Here is a 12,292-nt window from a genome sequence, read left to right on the forward strand (position 1 = left end):
ATATTTGGAGGTGGGGCCTGTGGAAGGCAATTAGGATTAGAGGAGGTCACGAGGGTATGGTCCTTCTGGTGGGACTAGTAGCTTTCTTTTTTTTTTTTTTTTTAAGATTTTATTTATTTATTTATTCATGAGAGACACACAGACAGAGAAGAGGCAGAGACACAGGCAGAGGCAGAAGCAGGCTCCATGCAGAAAGCCTGACATGGGACTCGATCCCGGAACTCCAGGATCAGGCCCTGGGCTGAAGGCAGCCCTAAACTGATGAGCCACCCAGGCTGCCCAAGACTAGCAGCTTTCTAAGAAGAAGAAGAGAAAGAGAGCTCGCACACAAATGTGTGCACTGTACCCCCAACCTCCCTACACACACACACCCTGCACCGTGTGAGGACACATAGCAGAAGGCAGCTTTGCAAGCCAGGAAGAGAGCCCTCATCAGGGAACCACATCCACTAACTAGCACCTTGATTTTATACTTCTGGCCTCTGGAACTATGAAAACTAAACTCATGTTGGTTAAGCCACTCACTATGGTATTTGTTACAGCAGCTAAAGGTGACTCATACAAAGCTATGTATACTAATATTGAAAGAGTTTCAAAATATATCAAGTTAAAAAAAAACAGGTTAAAAAATACTGTGTGAGAACACACTATAGATGTAAAAATAATAATAGCTTGTTGTTCGAATCCATGTATTCTCAGTTGTTTTCATTAACTCTTCACAACTTAAGTATCGGCCTCTCCGCATTTAGCAGAAAAAGTTCTCTGCTGCTACAATCATCATCAAGGGAAGAAAAAGAACCAATTAGTTCTCTGTTCTGTGCCATCAATGATCAGTCCCTGCTTTCCGTGGCCCACACCCAGCCCTTTGGCACGATGACAGCCTTTGGCAACTAATTATACTCCAAGGAGCTGAGGCAAAGAGTTAGGAAAAGTTTGCAAAGAAGCAAATTAATGTCAGCCCTCGGGGGTTCTTCAGAGCTGAGAATTCTTTAACCTCTTTGAGGTCCCGGGAGCGGTCGGTAAGTATTGGTAAGTAATTAAAGGCATGATTGGAGGCTGTGAGAACGCTGATGAGCCAGGGCTTGCAGTTCCAGACTCTTCCTGTAACCATACTGTGCACCCAGACAGGACTAAACACCTCCCAGTACCTCTGTTAGATCGACGAAACAAGACTTTAGGAAGCAAGTGGGTTGCCACGTCAATGCAGGAGGACTGAGCCCATTTCTTTCTCATCTGCTCCTTCCCCAGAGATCTCGGGAAGGGCGGAGGATACCACCATTTATGGAATCCTTGCTAGGTGCCAGGCACTGTGCTAAGCACTTTCTCCACTGGCTTGACCAATATAGCACAGAACGTCAGTGCTCACCGATAGCCTCAGTTTCTCCTCTGCTTCCTGGGTACACAGCCAAATGCTGTTTCCTGTCAGAGGAATGTGGGTGAAAGTGATATATGTCATTTCCAAACCTGGCCCATAGAAACCCCATACACTCTGTCCTCTACTTTCTCTTTCTTGTCTGCCAGCTAGAAGGTGACACTCCGAATGACCTTAAGATGTTTGGGTTCAAGGGGATGGAACATGTACCAGCTTGGGTCCTTGAATAGTGCCAGCCACATTAGACTGTGACATGGCTCTTAAGCCACTGAGATCCAGGCCTCATTTATTACAACAGCAGTTAGTTTACCCATACAATCCGTATAGGATCTATATCACCATCTCGGTAACACAGATTAAATCACATTTTTTATTGACCCAACTAATGGCTCAAGGCTACACCTGCCTGATTAACAGAAGTCCACTATCTCCCATACAATGCTGAACGCCTTCTCCATCCCAAATTGTCCAAGAACTTCTGAGGAACTCTCAGCTCAAGGGACTCCTTTTGCCAAAGACCATGTGGGAAGAGAGGAATTAAAAATCTGACTAGGCTCTTTGGTCATTGCCATGTAATTGGTCCTGCGTAATCAGATGGGTGTGGGTCTACTGCCCAGGTCTAGACCTCTGCTATGCCATGGTTAGACTCCGTAGGTGAGCCCCAAGGTCATAGTTCTCTTTGTTCACGCTTACATGCTCAGCTATTGCTCCCCAAAACACAGTGGTCCAGTATGGTTGGATCCAGAGGGGCTTCCAGGCCCAGGGACATGCTCTACCAAATCAAGCCTCATGGTGCTGAATGAACCTGCAATCACCAACACCAGTCCCTCACAGAAGGCTCCCTCTTGGGGCTTTTAATGTTCATTTATGCTGATGGGTCATGGTCAATGTTACCACGAACCAGCAAAATAGGTGTCCTTACCTGCAAATCTTAGAGACCAAAAGTGGGGGATTTCAGCCCTTCCTGCCCAGAAAGCCCCTTGCTCTGGATGAAAATTGTGCATACCAAGAGGAGAGGCACTTTTTACTTTGCCTCAGGAAAAACATCACAATAATAGGTCGCCACACTTACTATATCCGCATTACTAAGCAGGGCACTTAACTTCTCAGAATAAAAACACCTGCTCCAAGGAAACTTCCTGCTCTGCCTAAATAGAGAAGCAGCTAGCAGTTAATCTTCAATTTTTGCACATATCATCTCATTTAAAGCTATGAGTAAACGCTGTGATATTACGCAGCATTATGAGTAAGTGCTATTATTCTCACAAAGAACTGGAGGTCCAAAGAAGTGAAGGGGCTTGCCTGCAGGATCACAGCTAGCAGGTGGTCAGTGAGGCCACAGACCGGGTCCATCTGACTCCAAAGCTTAAAGCCATTTCTGAGAATCGGGAACCTGGGAATGGCTTAGCTGGACTGTGTGGCTCAAGGTCCCTCTGGGGGACTCCAGTCAGGCTGTACGCCAGGGCTGCGATCATCTGAAGGTTTGACTAGAGCTGGACAATCTGCTTCCAAGACCACCTGTCTGTCTTTTGGCAAGAGGTTCAGGTCCTGAGCACATTAGCCTGTCACCGGCTGCTCCTGAGAGAAAAAGAGAAGCATTAGAGATGTTTCTGACCTAATCTAAGGAGGAACACACCACCACTTCAGCTGCATTTTCTTGGTCACACAGACTGCCCTGGTGCAATGCAGAAGAGGACCAGGGAGGGGTGGGCACTGGGGAGCAAGAATCACCAGGATCTTGGTTGGAGACCATGTGGGATTTTTCTTTTTCCCTTCTTTTTCTTATCTAAATTTCCTCAAGTTTTTTCCATGAACATACTGTATACTAAATTATAGGGATAAAAAGCTACCAAGTGCTAGCAAGGGCCCTTCAACCCTGTTGCTGATTTTAGGCATCCCCTCTCCGCCTTCGAGTTCCTTTCGCCAACCTGTTTCCCTCCCTCGCCCTCCCAAGGATAGTTTCCCCGGCCCGGTCCTCTGGCGCCATCTAGTGGCCATGTCCGAAACGGCCACCCCTGCCCATGTTTCTCAACTTTGGGGTCTGGAGGATTGACCTGCCTTCAAGAAAGTGACTTTTATGGGATGTAACTCGAAAAGCCTAAAATCTCATATTTTCCTTCAGAAATCCCAGAGATCGTCCATTTCCAGCCCCAAAAGACAGCTGTGAAACCCCAAAAGGGATAGATGGGCTGTGAGAAATTTTGAGAGCAGGGACTAACCCTGCCTCCCCTCCTCCTACCTCCCAGATGCCACCTTGCCCTCCACCCTGGCCCACCAACTCTCAGCCAGGAGCAAGGAGGTGACTGTCCCCTGTTTCCTCCAGCTTTACCGCTCAGAACCTACTGTCCAAAAACCCTAACTTTCTTTTTTAATGAACTGCGAGTGGCAGGAAGTACTCAAAAAAGAGCCTTGGGTTCACATTCATTTTAAAGAACCTTGTAAAACTTGACAAATATATTTTAAAGTATGTTAGAGCTTATTTTTTTTCATTAAGGAGAAAAAGATATTAGGTTTTAATTAGTTGAGTAGTCATTGAGAGACATCAGAAAATGTAGACGAAAAAAGAAAAAGAAAATGTAGACAAGTAAAAATAAAAACAAAAGCCACTCATAATCCCATTATTCTGGAGTTGCCTTTCTTCTATGCATTTATCTACTTTTTAAAATATTTTATTTATTTATTCATGAGAGACAGAGAGAGAGAGACAGAGAGAGAGAGAGAGAGGGAAAAGCAGGCTCCGTGCAGGAAGCCTCCATCCCAGGACTCCGGGATCACGCCATGAGCCAAAGGCAGATGCTCAACCACTGAACTACCCATTTATCTACTTTTTAAACGTGATTATTCCCTACTTAGAGTTCTACAAATTGCTTTTCTCAAAGTTTACGTAAGAGCACAGGTGATTATCTGAGGTTTATTTCCAATGACACCTCAGTTTCTTGGCTATACCTGAGTAATCTTTATCAAACTAAGTGCTAGGAGCAGAAAACACTTAAATGTGGGACCATTTTGGCATGTTAGCCTGTTTTTGTTTTTGTTTTTTTAAGTCAGGAGCAGAATATGAAGGTTTCCTGCATCCTCCTGCCTCCCCCAAACCAACAGTGTATGCAGTGTATGCAGAAATGTTTGGGGACAACCTTGGCCTGAATCAAGGCATGAAGACTATGGGTGCATTCCTCCATCCCCAAATGTTGTCTCTGAGCAGATAGCCTAGGAGGCCGAACTGTATCATAATCCTTAGTGAAGGCCTCTGGAATAGAGCTGTAGGCAAATCCTATTTTCTCTAGTGTGATAGACATTTATAATAGAGTGAAGTATAATAGTGTGAAGACAATTATAAACAGGGGCTCTGCTTATAATTGTGTGCTTAAGAAATGGACTATTTTAAGATGATGGGTATTAAGGCATGCACTCGTTTTGATGAGCCCAGGGCGATGTATGGATTAGAATATTGTACACCTGAAATTTATAACATTGTATGTTAACTAATTGAAATTAAAATTAAAACTTAAAAAAAAAAAGAAATTGAACACTCTTCAGTTGATCACTCTTCAAAGTACCAAATGTATTCCTGCCTCAGGACCTTGGCACACCATGCCCCTCCCTCCAATCCTTTCTCACTCAATGTGTCAGCAAGTAGGTGTAATTCTTTCTAAATTTCCTACCTTGGAGCACCTGGGTGGCTCAGTGGTTGGGCGTCTGCCTTCAGCTCAGGTCATGATCCTAGGGTCCTGGAGTCCTGGGATCAAGTCCCCCATTGGGCTCTCCACAGGGAGCCTGCTTCTCCCTCCGCCTGTGTCTCTGCTTCTCTCTGTGTGTCTCTCATGAATAAATAAAATGTTTTTTAAAAATAGAATAAATAAAATAAAATAATAAATTCCCTGTCTCTTCAATAGGCCCTAAAATTCCACCAGAGCAATGATCATGTCTGTTGTGTTCACAAATGTACATACCCAGGGCCCACCAACAGCCCATAGTAGATGATCAATACAAATCTAAGTTGATAAATGAATAGCTACCACTTATTGGATATTTCCTATATGCCAGGAAATATGCTGTTACAGCATCAAAATTATAAACACACTCATACGTGCAAAAAATTGAAATGTCATCTCTTTTTCTACTAAACTTACCCTCAAGCGCCCTCTTTGCTGAGAGGCAGAGTCTGAGACATAAGCATAGGCCTAGAAACTTCCCAGTCAAGGGTGTGAAGGCCAGATGACATTAGGCTCAAAACACCCTTGGAAAGATGCCCTTGAGGGGCCTGAGTCTTTAAACTTCCTCAGCTTTAACAAGAAGACATCAACCCACACCCATCTCTGCTCAGGCACAAGGGATGTGCATTCAACAGGCCCCAGACACTCCACGCCTGACACTCCGGGCAAACTTTAGCTTTCTGCCACCTAATGCCTATCCACAGCAGGAAGGCTTGTGATTTCCACCTGGTCCATTTGGGGAGGGGAAGAACTAACGCTCAGGCCTCCAAACTTGGACCTGCACCATGCTTTATACCACCACACATCCGTCTGGAGGCATCTTTTTTTTAAGCCAAATACTTTCTAACCTCAACCAGGAATGATTACATTGCAGTACGCTCCAGATCTGTGTCTTTTGCCTAATGAAGAAAGTAGTTACAGCCGTGGCCTCCGGCAGATCTGGACACACCAGGGGTACCACGCCTGGAAAATGGACCTTCGTTCACACAGCATCACAGTAAACAGCTCAGGAATGTGCTGGAAATGTCACTGGTTATGTTGCACTTGGCAAGCAGGCCAGCATTCTAGCCTCCAGAGAGCCGGGAGAGGTGAGGAGGATGGGGTGTGGGGGAGAGAGCGAGCACCGTGGGCAAGGCAAGGTCCTGGAAGAGCCCAAGGGGAGCCCCCCAGGACCCACAACTGCTGAGAACCTAGTGGCGCCTGCCGGCGGGGATCGGGTCTCCCACTGCGGGGCTGTATGCGCCCCGTTCTGGGTGGTAAATTCCACCCCCCGTCACGCTCCCATTAGCCAGCCGAGTGTCTGGGGGGACCTGCCCTGCAGCCCCCGGGGCGCCACGTGACCACAGTGCAGTTTCCACCCGGAGAAGATACTGAGGGTCCGTGGTGCGCGTGTCTGTGCCTGTGGCTCCGGGGATAACGTGTAGGTCTGTGCACCTGCACGCGGGGGCCCCAGCGCGGCCCCTCCAGGCTCGGCCGCGCCCCCCCGCCTGACGCCTGTGGTTTCCGGCCCAGCAGCCCCAAGACTCCGCTCAAACCCAGCGCCCTTGCTTCTCCTGGACCCCTCTTACCTGGGCCTTTAGGGCTCCCCCCGCATTCCGTGGGTTCCTCGGTGTCTGCCGCACACCTGCGCTTCCCGGGAGGCCTTCCGGGGCTTCCGCGGCCCCTCGGGCGCCTGCTCCTGGGCTTTGGGAACTGTCTCCATCCTCCCCGCAGGCGGGGGCGCGGGGGGCGCGGGGGGCACGCGGGGGGGGACGTGGAGGGCGCGGGGGGACACGCGTGGGGGACGCGGGGGGACACGCGTGGGGATGCGGGGGGACACGCGTGGGGGGAGGGTGCGGGGGGGACACGCGTGGGGGACGCAGAGGGGAGCGTGGGGGACACGGGGGGGGAACCGGAGGGGCGCGGGGGCTCGGGGGGACGTGGGGGGAGCGTGGGGGGCACGTGAGGGGACATGGGGGCAGCGTGAGAGCATGAGGGGACGTGGGGGGCAGGGGGGATGGGAAGCGCGGGGGGTGCATGTGGGGACGTGGGGGCGCGTGGCCAGCGCATGGCAGAAAGCCTTCTCCTTGGCAGAGGTTATGTGCAGTGCTTATCGTGTGAAAGCCACGAGTTGGTGCATCAGGGCATGAAATGCTGCTTCTTTATATTTTTCACCACCTCACACACTAAAAATTTTATATCCCTGTTATTGGTCTGTGTCCCCCCATCGGAATGTAAGCTCCTGTTGTTCCCGGGTGAACCCTTAGGCACTGAGGGACAGAGGCTGGTGTATGGTGGACCTCGAAATAAAACCTGTCCAAATTGCTACAGTAAGTATCCCAGCCATTCTGGGATTCACCAAATCAATCACCAAAAAATCCTCTAAAAGTCCTGGGCACGCAGGCTGCCACCAAGTGGCAGCAGTGGAGTGTCTGTCCATCTGTTGGCCCATGAGAGCACACGCAGCCACATCTTAATGCACACTCGCTTCTTCCAAAGTCTCCTCTTAAGTCTCCGTGGATGTGTGTTGTGGCCAACTTCTGTCTCCCCCAAATTCATATGTTAAACTCTTGACCCCAGCACCTCAGAATGTATTTGGAGATAGAGTCTTTAAAGAGGTAATTACAGTAAAAATTAAGTTGTTCAAGTGAACCATAATCCTTTATGAAGTGTCCCAATTGATACAAAGAGGATTAGGACACAGACACGCACAGAGGGAAGACCGTGTGAAGACAAAGAGAGATGGTGGCCATCTGCAAGCCAAGGAGAGAGGCCTCAGAAGACACCAACCTGCCAGCACCTTCTTGGACTTCTGGCCTCTAGAACTGTGAGAGAATAAAAATCTGTTGTTTAAGCTTCTTGGTCTGTGGCACTTCGTTGTGGCAGCCCCCGGGCAAACTAACACAGGTAGAAAATCCCCAAGGGACACTGGGATTCCCCAGTTACACGCAGGCCAAGACACTGCTTCATAAATGAAATGGGGTGGACATAGAGTAAAAATTGGAGGGGGGGTAAGAAACAAAGGCACAACATGTTGACATTTTTTATATTTGGTATTTGTGAGTCTTTTTAAAAAAATTTTTTTCAGGCCATTTTTTTCCTTAAAAAAAAAAAAAAGCAACCAACAGCAATACTCTGTACAAGTATAACAAACATTAGAAATATGCATCATTCCAAAATAGTTACAAGAAAATTACAGTTTTAGAGTCCATATCAACACATCCTGTTCATATGTGCCCCCAAGGGAAAAAAGCTACAGTATGTCAAACACTTGACGGCTACACAGTCTGAAAACTCAGAACTTGGACTTTTGAGGCAAATCAACATTAGTCGCCAAGACGCGTTTAGCTCACTAAGCACAACCCAGCACTGCAGAAGAAAATCTGGCTTTTTCATCTCAGATGAAAAGCAAGTGAATCAGCTGCATAGTTGGCCCCCAACCCCCAGGAGCCTCTGAGTCTATGAAGCCCAAATCCAGTGCAGTCAAATAGGCCAAAAGTCCAGCCAGAGGTCACTACACGCCCACAGGGAACAGACCCCCAAATGACATTTTCCACTGGTGCCAAGTGTCATTGGGTTTACCTTTGGAGGCAAACATCCTTGCCCTTGGGAGAAGGTACCAATGACCCAATTCCCCCAAACAACTGACCACCAACTTTTCACTAATAACTAATCCCACTCGGGCTGTTTTTTTTTTTTTCAGTGTGCAACTGGCAAATAGTAAAGCAGGGATGATCACACCATCTCCGCATCTCCACTGGACTCCTCAAATTTTAGTTCACTGTTCCTGGGAGGCTTTAGGGCAGGAGCTCAAAAGCACCTTCTCTTTTCTACGGCCAAACCCCAGCCCATGTGTCCTATATATTTACAGAATTATCTTCCCTTTTCAATCACTGTGCTATAAATACCCTCACCACCCCCACCGGCCCCAAACCCAGCCCTCTTCAGGATGCAGAGAAGCATCGTGACCTTCGTGTGACCTGCCATGTGGAATCCAGACCTCTCCCCACAAGCCTTCTTCCCAGGGTTAGGAATGGTATTGAGAGTGAGCTTGCTGAGGCTGCTGCCCATTTCCCAAACCCGTATCATGCAGAAGGGAGGAGGGTTTCTGGGGGGTTTTTCTGTGTGTTTTTATACAATATGTTTATAATTACCATTGCTTCAACCTTTTAAAGGCATTTTTAGAGCCAAGTCCCTCCCTCCGATTTCTCCATGGAAGGGATATAGGCAACACTTGGCAGAGCATCTTTGTTGGACTTGATGCCTTCACACCCATCCCAGTGGCTTCCCAACAACTGAAGTGGAGAGGGGTGTGACCCACAGAACTGCTGCCTGCCTGGGTAGGGGCCTCCGAATGCAATCATGGAACTCTCTGAGACCTGTGTGCACCGAGGGCCAGACCAGCGTGGAGGTTTGCAAGCAATTGGCCCAAACCCAGCTTCGCTCAGCAGCCTGGGATGGCGTGGCTTCCCTGATGCAGACCTAAAGAGCCAAAAGCCCCACTAAAGGAGTCAGGAGGGCCCGCCCAGGCCTGTACAACCCATTCCTTTAAGGGCCTGATGCTGAGTGAACTGTTTGTCACGAAAAAGAGCAAAGGATTCGGCAAAAAAGTGCAATTTCTATGTGGGAAGTGAGTTCTCCCCAGACACGACACCACCGCCACCTCGCCTTTTCAATCCTTTCAGTACCTCAAAGGGGAAAGGGGGACAAAAGACGTACAAGCACTAAACCTCTGAACCAAATCAAGGGCTTCCAGTACATTGTGGTTCACCCTTCATAACCCACTCACATGTCCGGTCAGTTCTCAAAGTGCCAGCATACTGAGGAACATGGCAGGGTCAGGAGACAGGCTTCCCCAGGTGAACAGTGACCAGGGCACCCGGAGAAGACCCTGCTCCCATCTTCACTAGGACACAACTGTCCTAAGTTTACAGCAGGATTTATTACTGTGGAAAATGGCCACAGGATTCCAGGGACTTGGTTGATTCCTTCATCAGACCTTAGATCCTTCATTGCCTATAGGAGGATAAACTCAAAATTTCTTCAAAATATAACCTGAGCCACAATATAAAATAAAAAGAAACAAATCCTTTCATGTTAATGCCTTGAGAAGTTTACAGATTATGTACCAATAAAATAAATCCACGTAAATTCTGAAATTCTTGGTGGATACACACCTGAAGCAAAAAAAAAAATTAATCTACATTAAAAAAAAATCAAAGTCATTACAGCAGCAGTATAGTGAAAAGAGGTTTTAAAAATAATTACATCTTTGATACAAATTCAAAACTTTGTACACCTCAATTCAAAGGAATGACTGTTTTAAGAGTTTAGTATATATATATACAGTAGATACGGATGTGTGTCACTGCAGATAGACTAAAGCCAGTGGACTTTGAGGGAGGAGGGATTCATCTGACACTGTTTTCACACTGAAGTGTTCACAGATTGCCACGCTTTTAAACACACACACACATATACACGGACGCACAGATACACATAAAATGCCAACCTGAGTAAAACATTACTAAAAACCTAGAGCATCATGAATCACTAAGTCACATATTGCACCTTTAAATAATCCTTCTTACCAAATACAGAAACAAGAGAAAGGATAAAACAGGGATGAGAAAAGGAGATTATGTCACTGTAGGGTTCCTCTGCTCCCCGCTCCCCACCACCCTAGAAATTCTCAAGGTGATACTTGGTTTCCACTCTCACTCAACCAATGGGCTGAAAATGTGGCCAACAGAAGTGTCTTTGGGGAAAAGTGGGAGGGAAAAGAGAAGAAAGAATAGAGCACAAAACAGGGGAGAAGGGATGTGGAAGGGTCGGGGGAGGCCTCCTCTAGTCAAATGAGAACAGGAATGTTACTGAGAAGGCTCAACCTTGAATCCTAAACTACTGTTTAAATATTCCGTATATTCCAATTATGAGATTCAATACAAAAATAGAGATATCTACTGAGTTTTGCCTGTGGAAGCATAATTCAGAAAAGGCACATGTTCAAATAGAAAACCCAGGCAGAAGAGGCACCATGTACCCCTCCCTACATGATAATCATCCACAATTATGTATTTTCCATCGGCTAGATTCCAAGATACAGTAGGTAAAAATAGACCTCTGATACTTAAAATATATTCAACCCAACACAATCCTGGCTTTAGCATGTGAATCATATAAAATAGTCTTTTTTAAAAAGAATCTGTTTTGAAAAAGGAAAACAAAAAATCATAGCTCACTTTTCCTGGTGTTCCGTAATTCTTAAGGAAAAAAAAAAAACAAAAAGTGAACTCATCCCATTGGTAATCAGGAATGTAGTTGATTAGCTCACCACCCATCCACAGCCCCTGACAGCCCCAACTTCTCATGTCATGTTTTACATGTGCAGCTTCACACCCTCAAATTAGTTCTAACAAAACAGAACAAAGAATTAAGATATTAGACATATAAAAACATGTCCACATCGGGGCATTTTCCTTTGCTGTGGGTGTGACAGTCTGGGTAACTCCAGAAAGGTTTGGCTTTGGAATTAGGCGATGTAACCATTTGTCTTTCCAAAAGCAGTCACAGGTGCAAGGTTTTCATAGATTGTCATTGCGGTTGTGTTCTGGTAGATGAGATCTACTTTTGAGTCCTTCTGGGATCTGATAATATCCAAAACACACTGGTTGAGGAAAACATACTGGTCCTATTAAAAGAGTAAAAAGAGAAAGCAAATGAGCAGAGGTCCCAGAGATTATCAGCATCCAAGGTTCTTTTCAGATTATCACCAACCCCCACAGTGAACACTTCAAGTTCACATTTATCAAGAGGCTGCCATATTCTGATGAAATCTGAAACCACAGAGAGCAAGATTCTCATCATCAATCATTCTTAACTAGAGGGACACAGTCCCCACACCTCCCCTCCCCAAGGAGGAGTCCCAGAATCTTGGGGAAGAGCAAAGACAATGAATGTGGAGGAAATAATGCACATGTACATTCAAACAAGAAAAAGGTCAACAAGATTTTCCTGTTCAGCTAGCAGGTGCAGTATAAGGAGTAAACTGTGATTCTCAACAGAGGGGAAGGGTTGAAGGGGATAAGCGGGGTAGAGAGGTAGGGACAACCCTCAGGCAAGCTTGTCAGAATCCTCAGGTAGCCATTAAAAAGAGAAAGAGTAAGAAGAGGTATCCATGATGGCAAAAGAGAAAACAAGATACCCATGATGACATAAGAGGGAAAAA

The 12,292-nt window shown here is 46.6% G+C and overlaps 1 protein-coding gene across 2 annotated transcripts in view; it reads right to left on the bottom strand.

The window, feature by feature from the left end:
* Positions 1-8,096: 8,096 nt before the first annotated feature.
* The window catches only part of PTPRJ (protein tyrosine phosphatase receptor type J), a 51,292-nt gene continuing 47,096 nt past the window's right edge, over positions 8,097-12,292 (bottom strand). For both annotated transcript variants that reach the window (XM_038563265.1, XM_038563264.1), the window contains exon 23: positions 8,097-11,755. In XM_038563265.1, coding sequence (XP_038419193.1) covers positions 11,597-11,755 — 159 coding nt within the window. In that variant the 3' untranslated portion in view covers positions 8,097-11,596. The remainder of the gene's footprint in view (positions 11,756-12,292) is intronic.

Source organism: Canis lupus, chromosome 18, assembly GCF_011100685.1.
Source record: "Canis lupus familiaris isolate Mischka breed German Shepherd chromosome 18, alternate assembly UU_Cfam_GSD_1.0, whole genome shotgun sequence".
In the NCBI taxonomy this organism is placed as follows: domain Eukaryota; kingdom Metazoa; phylum Chordata; class Mammalia; order Carnivora; family Canidae; genus Canis; species Canis lupus.